Genomic DNA, 14,995 nt, shown 5'->3' with positions numbered 1-14,995 from the left:
ATTCAGGAATGTAAGACTTATGGAAAAGTGATAGGTCAAAATGTGGCATAAAAATTTATGCCATTATAGATGTGAAGACTTATTATGCTGTCAATTTAAAAATTTATCCTGGCTGGGGTTTAGCTCAGTGGTGCCGCCACCTGCCTGCCTCCAAGCGCAAGGTCCTGAGTTGGATCCCGGGTTCAAAAAAGAAAAAGAATTTGAGAAATTTATCCTGGAACTCAGCCATGAGGTCCTTATTCATATAGTAACAAATCAAATTATGTTGTTAACAGACTTGTTGTTCCCATCTCCCAAACTAATCAGAATGTGTCATCCTGACAATTGGTTTACCAGTTTCCAATCAATATTACATTTGCTAACAGAGCACAAGATTCCAAATGAAATGTTGCAATTTCAAAACAGAGAATATTAACAGTACAATATTTCGATTTGAGAAAGATTTCCATTGGCCTCATATATGGCAAAGAAAAACAACCTGTACTGCTGATGTCAACATTATACTATGATAGAAATATTGATAGGGCAACCTTGACAAAACGGAAGCCTGAGATAGAAACTTTCTACAACAAAACCAAAGGCAGAGTAATGTTGTTGATGAATTATGCAGCAGGTATGATGTCAAAACACAAAGCGTTGGCCAATAGTTCTGTTTCAGTTGATCCTAAACATGTGGCATAAAAAGTTTGACAGTTTACAAAGAAAATAAGTGTAGAATACTACGGAGAAATATTCTTAGAGGAATGGGACTGGAACTCATGAGAGATCATTTACAGCAGAGGAAAAACAAAATGTTTCCGCCCAAAAAACTACACAAAAAAATCGTGAAACACACTGGTGAGCTGACTATGAACAGGGAGGCACAGCATCCCAAAGACCTACTACGACAACAGGAAAACCAAAAAGATGTCAACTGTGCCCTACAAGAAATAACAGGAAAATAAAACACATGCTATCAGTGTGACACTTGTGTCTAGAACATACAATTGTCATGCAATCATCATGTGTGAAGACTGCCTTGGGTGTGAAAAAAGAAGCAAAGATTATTTTTGTTGTAGAGTTCCACTGTTATTTTCATTGTAGTGCACATGGGTTTTTACTTCTGATCTTATCTTTTAGGTTTTCTAAGCAGGTACACAGCTGATGTGAAAACGTTGATGTTTACTCTAAATGCATAATATACACTAATAATTTAATACTTTATTTTACTGATATTTTATGTTCCTAGTAACTACACATTATATAATAAGAATCTCCCCACAGAACAGCAGGACCCAGCAAAATGTCAAGTATGTCCTAGAGAAAGACCAGGAAAACAAAACACATGTGCTGTCAGAATAAGTGTATACGTGTATGGGAGATGCTGTTGTCATGTGTAAAGACTACCTTACGTGTGGTAATTGAAGTAAAGATTTTTTTTTTTTGTAGTGTGCTATCAGTATTTTCATTGTAGTTCATACAGGAATTTATTTCTGTTGTCCCAGTCGCTTCTCGGCCTTTTGGCTAAGATCAAGTGTATTTCTGTTGTCTTTTTTAAACTGTACACCCAAAACAGTCAACGTTGAAAATTTTGATGCTTTTTAAAATAAACACTCATTAAAAAAGGCAATATTTCATTTTTGTGGTATTTTTTCCTGTTAAGCACTCATTGTTTAATATACTAAAACTCATAAAAAATAAAATTATTAGGGCTGGGGATTTAGCTCAGTGATTTTGCCACCTGCTGTGCAGGCACAAGGACCTGAGTTCAATCCCCGGTACCAAAAAATAAAATAAATAAATAAAATTATTAGTTCATCAATAGATATATTCCAAAGAATAAACATGGGTTTGACACACGTGCCTTTATGACAAAAATGTGTTGTGCTCCCTAATTCTAGATCAAGCTATAGCTTTCTGGTCCTGCTCAGTCTTCTAAATTTTGGGTATGTCTTCTTGCTACTTCTGTTTTCAAAGTCTAACATACAAAGCGGTACCTCGGTTCACAAACTTAATTCTTTCCATAATTCTGGTTGCACACTGAACTGTTTGAGAACCAAATCAAATTTCCACATAAGGAATCTAACCATTGGATGGGTGTGGTGGTACACACTCGTAATCCCAGCACTTGGGAGGCTAAGGCAGGAGGATGGATATGAGGCCAACCTGGGTTACACAGCAAAATTCTGCCTCAAAAAACATCATATCAAATAAAACAAAACAAAACAAAGAATCTAACCACTGAATTTCATTTGGTTTCTGTACAATTCGGTTTGCAACTGGAACTGTGGAAAGAACTGCATTTGTGAACTGAGGTACAACTGTATTGGGTTTTAAGTTCTTTTCTGTGACAGCAATGTTTCTTTTAGAAGATTTTCACAACATAATAAAAATGACAAACATGTCTAACTCAACCACTGTTATTCCATGTTCTTTGTCCTTCCAGATATATCAATCTATCTGAATCCATGTTTGGGGAATATTATTTTTTTGCAGGGCTCAGGATCAAAACCAGGGCCCCTGTGGATGTTAGGAAAGTACTGAACCACTGAGCTACACCCCAGCCCCAATTTTTCTTTTTGAAACAGTCTCACTGTGTTGCTTAGGTGAATCGCAAACTCATGATCCTCCTGCTTCGGCCTCCAGAGCAGCTAGAATTACAGGTGTGTGGCAACACGCCTTGCTTGGCTCATTCTTGTAATTTCCTACTCCACTGTGCCACTGGCCCATACCCTGCCGATACTGGATCAAGACAACCCTTCCTCCTGAACTGGAGTCTGTGGATGTTTATATAATACCAGGAAAGCTAGTCAAACTGAGTATGCAATCTTAACATTCTATTACGAATTTTTCCCCCCAATTAAATAAGTCTTACAAAGCCCAACAATTAGGATACTTACATATTTATTTCTTACTAGTACCATTAATATTGCTTCTTTAAAGATATACATAAAAAGATATTTTTTAAAATGTTAAGGAGTTCTAAATATGATGAATCAAAGAAGCCCCATAAGGGTTAAAAGTTGCTTATGCTTAAAATGACAAACCTGTCGATCCACCTCTGGAAGCAGTAAAAGCAGTCGCTGCTGGCAATCTCCAGGGAGGACTGAAAAGGTGTGTTTATTTATCAGTGCTCGCAGATTTGTATTAACCAGAATGGAGTCTGGGGTCTCAACATCAATGTCAGCACATTTAGTCCTTTTCATTTGTCCTAAAAAATAAGGAAAAGAATAATTTATACCTCCCTCACAGTCAGGTTTCTACCTAAACTATAGCTGTGCAGTGCAAAAAATCCAGAGATTAGAAATTTCTTCTAAGGCCACCAAAGCAGGTTTTATAAATTTATAGAAGATAAAAAAAATACAACTTATTTTTTCTGTTAAAAAAAAAGAACAAAAAAGGGCCGGGGATTTAGCTCAGTGGTTCTGCCGCCTGCCTTGCAAGAGCTAGGTTCTGAGTTCAATCCCTGGTACCCCTCAGCAAAAAAAAAGGTGTAAGTTTTTTTTGGCATACTAAAGAATGATCCCCCTCCCTAAAAAAACTGAGGTTTATAAGAAACGAATATATAACTGACAGCTTAGAGGACACAAGGAATAAAATGTAAATGAAAAAGCATAATGACTAATTTAGAGAAAACACAAGTCATGACCATAGGCTATTATTCTTAATATAAAAAGTGTCTTTACAAATCAGTAAGGAAAACAAATGCCAAGAAGAGGGAAAAAAGGCAAAGGGAATTAACAGGCAATTAATTCATGGTCCACTAACCACAAGCAGATGCTAAGACATTAAACTATCAAAATGGTCTATCTTGTAATCTAGTGATGGAAATACACATACAGTAAAAAGACCTTCCAAATACTGCTGATGGAGCTGAAATGTGTGGTATAATCTTACAAAAGAAAATTCGGTAATATCTGACATGTTTAAAATGAACAGGTCTCTTGGACTTAAGACATGCTACATCACACACAACACCCCATCCTTGATGTGGGCACCTCTGGCTCCCAAATGCTAAGCACAAGGCACTCTACAGGAGAATAAGGGATTTACCTCAAATTAGGCTCACAAGATTCCCACAAATTAAAATCCAGTACATCTCACAAATATCACCCAAGAAACCAGAAGTTATGCCACAAAAGTCACTGGAAACCAGAAATAACAAATTTAGACCCAGAAGCACTGATGCTATTAGAAATACACAAGACAGAATAGTGACGTAAAATGGTTAAAGAAACAGAGCATGTTATTACAAAGTCAAGAACAATACAATCAGGAGTATATTTCTTTCAGAGGTGGGATGGGAGTCAAGGCATTGTGCACGCTAGGCAAACACTCTATGCCCCAGGCCCAATCAGGAATTAACAGACTTTTTTTTCAAATGAGACTTTTACAGATGTAGGGTACCAACTGTTGAAATCAGCTACTATGGATGGATAAAAGAGCAGATGAGACAATACTAAACAGGGAGTTATAATGCACCATAAACAAACAATTTCTCCAGAATGAAAGAGAGAATGAGAATAAAGTATTTTCAGAGGTTTAGCAAAAACACGGATGACCGAAAGAGAACATACACCTGACTGGAAACCAAGAATAAGAAAATTAAAATGGAAAAAAGGGCACTCAGGAGGTGGGAGAATCATGAATTCAAGGCTCAAATTACAGTATTAAGTTACAATGTGAGACTCTGAACCCAGAGAGTGTAGTTTCAGAGTCTGTTCAATATCATCTCATGTGCCAAGGATTTAGCTCAGCGGCCTGCCTGGCAAGCGCAAGGTCCTGAGTTCAATCCCCAGCAACCCCCCTCAATTGTTACAGTAAAAGACACATTGCCAGTAATCCTCTTCAAAATATTCCCCCTCATTCTCAACGCACTTATCTCACAATTCTTCCCACTTAACTGAAGCAATTCTGAAAGTCTTCACTGGGTGTGATAAAAAATACAGTGATGCATTCTTCCTGTTAAGCAGCCTGAAGTGACCTGTGAAAATGGTCCACTACTCTCTTGACCCAGAAAACCCCACAAAATCATGCAAATCAACAGGCTCAAATCTGCGTGTTCACCTTAAGAACACCAGTGAAACTACGCAGGCCATCAAGGGTAAGTGTATGAGAAAGGCCACCAAGTATCTGAAGGATGTCACTTTAAAGAAGCAATGGTGTTGCAATGGTGGAGTGGATAGCTGTGCCTAGGCCAAACACAGGTCAGTGGCTCACAAAGAGTGCTGAATTTTTGCTCCACATATCCAAGTGAATGCACCCAAGATGCCCCGCTGTACTCACAGAGCTCATGGCCAGACTAAGCTAGACATGAGCTTCCCCTGCCCCACTGAGATAATCCTTGTAGAAATGGAACAAACTGTTCCTAAACCAGAGGAAGAAGTTGCACAGAAGAAACAGATAAATAAATGTAAAGCAAAATTACAGTGAAGGCAGCTGCGAAGTGCCATCCAATGGAAAGAGGCTCATAAACCTTTACAGCATGTCCTCACCCCCACCTCGTTTACTGTATCTGGTACCAGGTGACTTTGTCTTTCTCATCAAGTCAAAATGATCATGAAAGGCAAATGATCTGAACTGATTCACGGCACTGAGACAGCCATTATAGCACAACTAAAGACATCATGAAAGAGGACTTAAAAAAAGAAGAAAGGAGACTTTCAGAACTGTTTCAGAAAGCGCAGGAACAATGGCAATAAATGTTTGAAGCAAGGGAGAATATTTTGAAAGATTGATGGAAATGTGTCTTTTACTGTGATACACCTTTAAAAATTTAAACATTCACTGTATTTTTCAACCATACCAGAAATTTATCCTCAAACACTGATCCTTCTCTGTGGTGAAAACATTCAATATCTTTCCTTCTTTTTGGAATACACAGTAATTCTTTGTTATCTAGGGTCACCCTACCGAGCAACAGCACATCCAAATTTAACAGTACTTCTGTCTGTGACTTAGGACCCCTTGACCAAGCTTCCCTCCTCCTCCTTTCCCCTCCACTTCCTCTAGCCTCTGGTAACCTCCATTCTTCCCTTACCTTCTGTGAGACCAGCCTTTTTTTAGGTTCCACATGAGTGAATAATGCAGTAGTTACCTTTCTATGCCTGGCTTATTTCACCTTCAAAATATCTTCTAGTTCTAGGAATGTTGTCATAAATGACAGAATTCCATCCTTTATAAATTTTTGAATGTTCCTCTGTATATAATCATCACATTTTCTTTATCCACTCATCAGTTCATAAACAGGTTGGTTCCAAGTTTTGGCTATTGGTACAATAAACACATGCAATCCCAACCTTTTTTGGGGCGGGGGGCTGGGTCCAGGGGATCGAGCTCAGGACCTTGCACTTGTGAGTCAGGCGCTGTGCCACTGAGCTAAATCCCTGGCCTCTCAATCCCAAATTTTGGATCTTTATATGTGAAGCATTTATTCTCTCTGGAGGCTTTTAGGAAGCTTCTCACTATCCTAGATGTTTTTAATTTTCAAAACAATGTATCTTGATATAGTTTTCAGTTACCTCTTGACAGCTGTTATACATTTTCAATCTGGAATCCTATGGCTCTCAATTCCAAGATATTCTCTTTTTTTGGTACTGGGGATCGAACTTGGGACCTTGCGCTTGCTGGCCAGGCAGTGGAACCACTGAGCTAAAATCCCCGGCCTCTAAAATATTCTTAATATGGCTTGTCTTAGTATTTATTTTCCTTTCCACTTTTGTTATTCCTTTCTGATAGTCTTAGGATTTAGGACAATGAACAACTTGGATTGGTGTTTGAATTTCTTACCTTTTATTTTTTTGTTTTTGGTTTTTTTTGCCACTGGGGATCGAACTCGGTTTCTTGTGCTTACCTTTTCTTTTCTACTAAACTTTTCTTGATCTGACATATATTCTAGACTCTTTTTTGAGACAGGGTCTCACTACATAGCCCTGGCTGGCCTCAAATTCACAGTGATTCTCCTGCCTCAGCCTCCAGAGGGCTGGGATTATATGCGTGTACCATCACACCCAGAATGAAATTTCTTCAACTTGAGCTTTCAGTATTTCCAATATAATTTTAAGCTCTCGTTATTTAATATCCTAGAACTCTTAATTTTATTTTTAAAATAGTATTCAGTTCTTTCATGAATATAATTTCTTTTCTTTCTGTAGATATTGACATTTTTAAGGTTACTTATTTTAAATTTAGTCCTTTCTAGGGTCTAATTCTTTTATTTTTATCTGTCACAAAGGAAGCTTTTTCCAAAGGGGATTCTTAGTAATTGTAATGAAAAGAGAAGGATTAAACAAGCTGACTGGAAATTTTGTATGCATGGGTGGGGGGTTTTCTAGACATGTGGGCTTCACTGAAGTGTTGCCAAGATGATCCATACAGGTGGAAACTTGTAATCAAATTTCTTTAGATACTACTAAGTGCATTCTGGAAGCTAGGTGGGGGATCATTTTCAAAATCTGTATTTTACTCGATTTCTCAGATTTCTGGCCAGTGCCTTATTATCTGGCCTCAGCTATTAGTGGTGTCCTTAAATTTAGTTTCTTCCATTCAATTTCAACTCAAAACAAACCTGTCTTCTGCTAGAGAGAAGCATCAAACTGCTGCTTCTTAACTCTGGAACAAACCTCATGTCTAACTTTTCAACCTTATCTCTACCTTTCTCTTGTGGAATATTTCACCTCACCAGTTTCTGAGCCTTTCTGGTGCTCTGGAATCACAGCTGGGTGCTTACTACTGACAACGGCTTTCCAGCTCCATCGAGTTTTTGTCTTTCACAATTTGCTAACACTTGCTCATCTGGTTGTCTTCTTGTTTTCATCACCTCCTGTATAGATTTAATCTTTTGTATTTCCACATTCTCATTTTAGTGGGACTTCCAAGAGATCAGGAAAAAAGGTTCAGTTTGCCATATTTAATTATAAGCCTATCTAAGAAATAAGACGTAAATAATGCAGAACAAAGCATTCTACTAATAGGAAGAGAAAAAGAAAACCACGAAATGACTGATATCAGATATTTCTCTGAAATAAAGTTTGGTAAGGGGAGGACAGGAAGAACATGATTATAGTGAACAGCAGGGGCTAACAAATACACAGAAAAAAACATACGAAATCAATTTTGACCCACTTGCTTTTCATCTCCTAAAAGTACTTATGTCAGGCTGGGAATGGAGCTCAGTGGTAGAGTACTTGCTCAGCATGCACAAAGCCCTCCTAGATTCCATCCCCAGTACTGCAAAGCAACAACAAAGCTCTCAGTGTTAACAACAAAAAGAAATAATGAATCTTTGCTATACAATTAACATTATGTACTAAACCTAGTCCAAATAGCTGATGAATTTTAAACATACAGTTGACAAATCATGGCAATGAAAACAGAAATCTCTGCAAACTAACTTACTTGTGTGGAGTCTGTCAGACCTCTGGAAAGACTTCTTCCCCAAGCCTAGCAACGGATTTTCCACTTTAACTGAAGAAGAAAAGCTGGAGTTTGAGTTCTGGGGGCTGCTTGACTGTCCATCAGACTGCTTTCCTTCCCATATTACTGGAGGAAAAAAATATGTAAAGACTAGTGGCACTGAGGTAATACGATGAACCAATCATTCCGTGTTAACTAAAGGGAGTTAGAGGAAGTAGACCAGCAAATGTGTTCTGAGTCTGAGAAAGTAAAAATAAACTCTTCCTTCTAGCATACTGTTCAGTTCTGGTGATAAGTCTTTCTAACAAAAAAGAGAGTTCTACAAGGCTCACAACTCTGACTCTATAGAATATTCTCTCCGTAGAATCAGCTTATGGCATCAAACTAAATTATGAGTGTAGATTAACCATAAAACAAACAGCAAACAAAATCCAAAAGGTGTACAAACATGTCTGATAGGTAGTCTGTTTTCATAGGAAAATCTCTTATTTTTAAAGGACAGAACTAGTAAAGAATTCACTTTCACTCTCTTGGAAACTACAGATTTATAAGGTTACTGATTAGAAGCTTCTGAATATTACTAGCTAAGATGTACTGGAAATTAGTCATTTACTAATGACTAGCCTTCTTATATGCTAATCTCACTGATGAGCTTTTAAACAATTACTGTATGTGATTATTTCCCATAAAAATTTTCCCGTTTATCCCCGAAGTATTTTTACTAATGATTTGGCAGTACAAGGATTATATAAGTAAACACAGCAATTTAAAACTAAATGATATAATATACAAATTTGTAACACAAACACAAAAATAATGGGAAAAAGAAACCTCTGCTGAAAAAACTGCCCAGGCTGCCTACCAGGTTTGACAGGTACAGAGTCACCGGCTGCCTTGACAGCCTTGAGAGCCGGGTGCTGGCTGGAGGACACTGACACGCTCGGCCTGCACTGCTGCTGCTGCTGCTGCCTCTGCTGCTGCTGCTTTAGGGCCTACGAAGAGACAGTAGACTGTGAGAAACAAATTAGTTCTCAGTAGTAAAAAGTAAATGACTTGTTTTTAAGTGGTGAAAAGCATGGTGATAATTCAATTTCTCTGAAATCTAGCAAAACAAACAAAAACCTAAATTAAGCCAACCAAACAAAAGGCTTAAGTAATCTTTAGCGTTTGGCTATTTTTTTCAATATTATTTTTTATATATAAATGTGAGGAATAGTCATGAACATTTTTTTTATATACTAAAACTCACCAGTAAGCCAAGGATTTTGCAATCTTGTAAATGAGAGAATTGCATAATTTTAAATCATCCCTGGAAACAGAATTCCAAGCCCTTTACCAAGAATAGTTCTATTTGCCTCAACCCTATGGAGAAATGCAAATATTTACCTTATTTATGGTTCAGAGGTGCTACATTTGAATCAAAGGTTGTATGTAATTAACAACCTGAGTTTTCTTAAGAGCAATGAAACTTCACCAAATTTTACCAATTACCAAATCTCAACAATTTAAGTAATGCAGTAACAGAAAGAAGGAAGAGGGGACAATTCTGGCTCTAAGAACAGAGTGGTACCTGCTGGTTACTCCAGACTACATTTATTTCTGAGAGATTCTTAAATTACAGAATATGTTTGAATACGAAAGCCAAGAAACTCCCCAAATTTTAATCATGAAAATGAGACAACTTTTTAATTAAAGGGAAGGGTGACTGAACCCAAAAAGTAATTTCCAAAAAAACCTGGAGATCTATGACTTTGATAACTTGTTAGTTTTTTTGTTTTGTGTTAGTACTGGCAGTTGAACCTTTCTTTACCATCCCACCCCCTAGACAAAGTGTTGTTAAATTGCTAAACTGCCCAGGGTGGACTTGACCTTGCAATCCTCCTGTCTCCGCCTCTCAGAGTGCTAGGATTACATGCAGGTGCACCAGGCCTGTCCAATTTTAAGCTTTAACCTTCAGGATCATCATGCAGAAAAGCATGGAGTAACTGGGTATTGTTCTGGTTTCCCATTCCCTTACCCCAACATAGTTTTCTTCTGTTTTAATGCTCAGACAGATCTCTGGCTATGCCATAAGCAGTGGCAACAACTGGCCTCCCCAGCTCTAAGCTAACAGTGGAGAAGTGGAAGAGCCAGATGGAGGTCTGGTTTAGATTGCCCTGCACCACTCATAACAGGTGAGCCAGAAGTGCTGTGTGTACAAAGTGACCACTGACTGAGGTTTATTCTCTCATTCTTCGCAATCAGACCAGAAGCTGCCCGCAGGCTTCCCAAGTGGTGAGCTATGAGAATTCATGCTTTGCTACTCACAGTACCTAGCGTCATTCCAGGCTAAGACAAAGCTTAATAGAACCACAATCCCATCTAGTTCTGCTATGATCATGTAAATTCTGATACATGACAGAAGCAGAATAATTTATGCTACTCTGATCAAGAACTGTACACAGTTCTTTGCCCCTTAATAGTTTACAAACTCTGTTCCTAATTCTATTTTAATTCTTTTTTGAATTGCCTTTAACTCCTGGCAATTCTCCTGCTTCAGCCTCCCAAGTGCTGGGATTACAGGAGTTCAGCACCACAACCAGGTCTATTTTAAAATTAGAGATTTTTTTTTTCCTTTGGAACTGGGGATCGAACTCAGGACCTTGCACTTGCCAGGCAGGTGCTGGAGCCACTGAGCTAAACCTCCAACCCCTTTAATTTTAAAATTAATAAAAAAAGTATTGACAAGAATTTCCTAAATTGTGAAGTAATTTGTCTAATACTAGGAAAAACATACATTAGAGATAAGGACTTAGTTTATATACCATGTTGATATTCCCTAAAGAAAACATAACGTTTGATTGTTAAAATAACAAGAGTAGCCAGGCATGGTGATACGTGCCTGTAATCCCAGCACTTGGGAGGCTGAGGCAGGAGAACTGCTGTGACTTTGAGGCCAGCCTACGATACACAGTGAGTTGAAGGCCAGCCTGAACTACATACACAGTGCTATCCTGTCCCAAAACAAACAAACAAACAAACACCCTACCCAAACATGCCCCTTTCAAAGTAGCAAGTGTATGTTACAGTAATGTATGTGTCATAAATAAGGTGACAAGATTTAAGAAAATATCTGTCCTTTCTTTGGGAAAATAATTTTATACTTATTAAAGTCTTCTGAAGAAATTATAAAGTAAATACAAGTACTATATCAGCATATCCAGAGGGCCGGGGATTTAGCTCAGTGGCATGGCACCTGCTTCACAAGCACAAGGTCCTGAGTTCAATCCCCACTACCAGGAAAAAAAAAAAAATCATACCCAGGTAGGCAGTAATCAATCTTCTCAAATTCATGAATAATGTTTAATAAATGCATTTTTTTTTTCCAGTACTGGGGATCAAACTCAGGACCTTATGCTTTCCATGCAGGTGCAGTGCCACTGAGCTAAATCCACGGCCCTAATAAATGCATTTTTGGTTTGAATACTTAAACTATGTAACTTTTGGGCTGGGGATTTAGCTCAGTGGTTCCGGTGCCTGCCTCGCAAGCACAAGGTGCTGAGTTTGATCCCTGGTACCAAAAAAAAAAACCTTATGTAACTTTCAATGTATTTTTCTTATTCAACTTTTTTACACTTAATCATATTCTTTTTTTTTGGTACTGGGGATCGAACTTGGGTCCTTGCACTTGTGCAGTAGGCGGCGAAACCACTGAGCTAAATCCCTGGCCCACTTAATCATATTCTTATTAAAATGTAGCAGTTTTGTGGCTTCATGTATGTTTTTACAAATGGCGTCATGTCCTACATATTTAGTAAAATTTAATGATTCAATATGCTATCTTCTTGGCAATTTTTCCATATCTAAACTGCAGCACAAGCACATTATAAAATAAACCTCTAGTCTTGTACAATTGTACACCTTAAGGACATATGATTATAATTTTTGTTGGTGAGACAGGGTCTCACTATATAATTCAGGCTGAACTTGAACTCACTCTATAGCTCAGGCTGGCCTGGAGTGCTGGGCTTATAAGCATGCGTCACCATGCATGGTGACATGATTATTTATTAATGAATTCCCTAACTGAATATATATTAGGGAGGTTATTTGCAAGTTCTTGCTATTACAAACGTAAATGTAATTATCTTTCTGTGTTTGTATATATATCTTTCTAACATAAATTCCACAATGTTTAACTGCTTAAACATGGAGTACTGGCATTTAAAAATGATAGATGTGGTAAAGGCCTGCAAAGCGGTTCAGTAGCTTATATTTCACCAGCAAATGAGTAACCACTTTCCTACATACTCACCAATACTTGATATAATTAAGTTCCTTAATATATACCAAAATCTGAGGATAGAAATAATCTGTCATTTTAATGTTTCTGTAATTATCAGTCAGTCTATGTACTGATCATTTGTACTTCAAAACAATTCCAAAGCTAGTTCCTTAAAAAGCCTAGTAAAACAGACATTACTGGGGGAAAAAGAAGATATAGATGTACAACACTGATGGGCTGAGACTGGGGTCGGGCACAAGGAGGCATAAAGGACAATCTATAAAACTTTATACCAATATTTGCAAAACTTAGGCAAACTGGACCATTTCCTAAGAAAAATAAATTTCCAAAATTGATTCAAAAAGCAAAAAACTCAAGAGACTAGTAGTAATAGATAATAATGTAATGCAGAATGATTTTAAAAGGTGTTATTACTGAACTTAAAAATAATTTCTGTAATTTTGCCCAAAATCTAGAAAAGGAGCTATACAACTTACTTTATAATGGTAGAGCAATCTTTTATTTCAGAACTGTACTGAGATAGTATAAAAACACTACAAGATCCAAAGTAAAATTAATATTATTTTTAAAATATGTAAAGAACAGGTTGGGTTTATTTCAGATAGTTAAGTATAGCATATAATAGAAACTGGCTGTGCCATTCTCTGTGTCAGTTTAAAGGAGAAAAACTACCTGATCATCTTTGTTTTCAAGGAAAACACCTGAAAAATTCAACTCCTCTTCAAGATTTAGTTTTTTGTTTTTGTTTTTGGTACCGGAGATCGAACTCGGGTCCTAGCACTTGGCGCAGCAGGAGGCGAAACCACTGAGCTAAATCCCCGGCCCTCCGCTTCATGATTTAAAAAGCATATACACAACAAAGAATACTTCTTAGCAAACTAGGAACTTCAAAATTATAATAAAAAGGTCATCTACCAAAAACATGCAATGAGCTTTGCATAAATTACTAATGCCAAATTTGGATACTGCATGAAATTTCCCTTCAGAAAAGGTCTAATGTTAAAGCTTTTCAATGACTGCCAGAACTGTACATTTCTCATGTGGGAGATTATCCTTCTGATAAAGAGGCTAGCCACGCTTACCTGCTTCAGGGCCTTCTTGGTGTGCTTCTGTGATGGAGAAATGACTTTACCTGCCGGAATGGTGGGTGATGGACAGCCTGACTGGGGCGAAGACGGCTGTGACAGTCTAGACGATACTACGGGAAAAGGTGACAATGAAAAACTGTGTTTGATCAGAACTGGTATCAATTACCACCTATCCCAAGATCATATGCTGCTACCTGTGTTAAGAACCGTGACCAAAACACTTTGGGGAAGGATCTTCTTTTTAGAATTCTACTGCAAACAGCCTCCCTTTTCAGTTTATTTCCTCAGAAAGCTCTAGTGAAGGATGACAGGATGGGGAAAGGAAGGAAGTTACTGCGCATTACTTTTCGTTCTTTGAATTTTCAACAGAATTGATTAAATACGAAGGAAGTAGAGTATAAATCATTAATCATCAAATTAGAAAAGATCCTAGGGATCTTCAGACAGCCTCAATGTTCCTAAGGAAAATCTGAAGGTGAATCGTGGCAAAGTGGTACAGTGCAAAGCTATGGATCAACAATTTAAAATAAAGGCAGTAAGGCCATTTCACCTCAGAAACTGCACAGTTTTAACCCTTATATTCTTCTGACTCCTTAAATCAATAAATTTCAGACTCCTTATTAAACAAAAAAGGAAACTGCAATCACTATTGCTTTAATGATGACTACTTAAGAGTGTATGTTTACTGCTGTCTTCCTCCTTTGTAGTAGCTGAACTGAAAAAGCTCTATAGCAAAATGGCAAGGACAGTAAGGTTTAAGATATATGGCTACAAGAAACAGTTCATTAGAATATGTATTTCGATTTTTTCTTAGATGTTTTAAGAAATACACAGTAGACACATTTGAAGGGAGTCACAGACAATATTAAGGCAATTTATCTTTAGTTCTATAACCCAGTCTTTATGAAAAAGTTTACATAGGGAGAAAACTGACATACAATACTATGATCTATCTTCCTTTCTCGCTTTCTTGTTTTCTCTTTCTTTTCGGAGAACTAGGGATTGAACCCAGAGCCTCGAATACTCTAGGCAAGTCCTTTACAACTGAGCTATATCCCAGCCCTTAGGGTGTGAGGTTTAAACACAAAACAAAACAAAACACAAATTGTTCATGGCAACATATTAAGACAAGAACTGGGTAACTCTGGAAGTGGTTGAGCAACAAAAAGAAACCATATCCTTGTTGTACTTTGATGCTGACCAATTTTTTAAAAAATGTTTTAAGATA

At 37.5% G+C, this 14,995-nt stretch overlaps 1 protein-coding gene across 1 annotated transcript in view; it reads right to left on the bottom strand.

Annotated features, from left to right (window-relative positions):
- The window catches only part of Asxl2 (ASXL transcriptional regulator 2), a 146,641-nt gene that overhangs the window by 22,249 nt on the left and 109,397 nt on the right, over nt 1-14,995 (bottom strand). Inside the window, exons 5-8 of the mRNA XM_021253585.2 lie at nt 13,762-13,877; nt 9,257-9,386; nt 8,377-8,520; nt 3,027-3,190 (exon numbers count right to left, since the gene is read on the bottom strand). Of these exons, the coding sequence (XP_021109244.1) occupies nt 3,027-3,190; nt 8,377-8,520; nt 9,257-9,386; nt 13,762-13,877 (554 nt within the window). The remainder of the gene's footprint in view (nt 1-3,026; nt 3,191-8,376; nt 8,521-9,256; nt 9,387-13,761; nt 13,878-14,995) is intronic.

This window comes from Heterocephalus glaber, unplaced genomic scaffold, assembly GCF_053883595.1.
Source record: "Heterocephalus glaber isolate CG9 unplaced genomic scaffold, H.glaber_assembly_v1.0 deba00001457, whole genome shotgun sequence".
Taxonomy (NCBI): Eukaryota; Metazoa; Chordata; class Mammalia; order Rodentia; family Bathyergidae; genus Heterocephalus; species Heterocephalus glaber.
The sequence above is the reverse complement of the archived record's forward strand: the minus strand, read 5'-3'. Positions and strand labels throughout refer to the sequence as shown.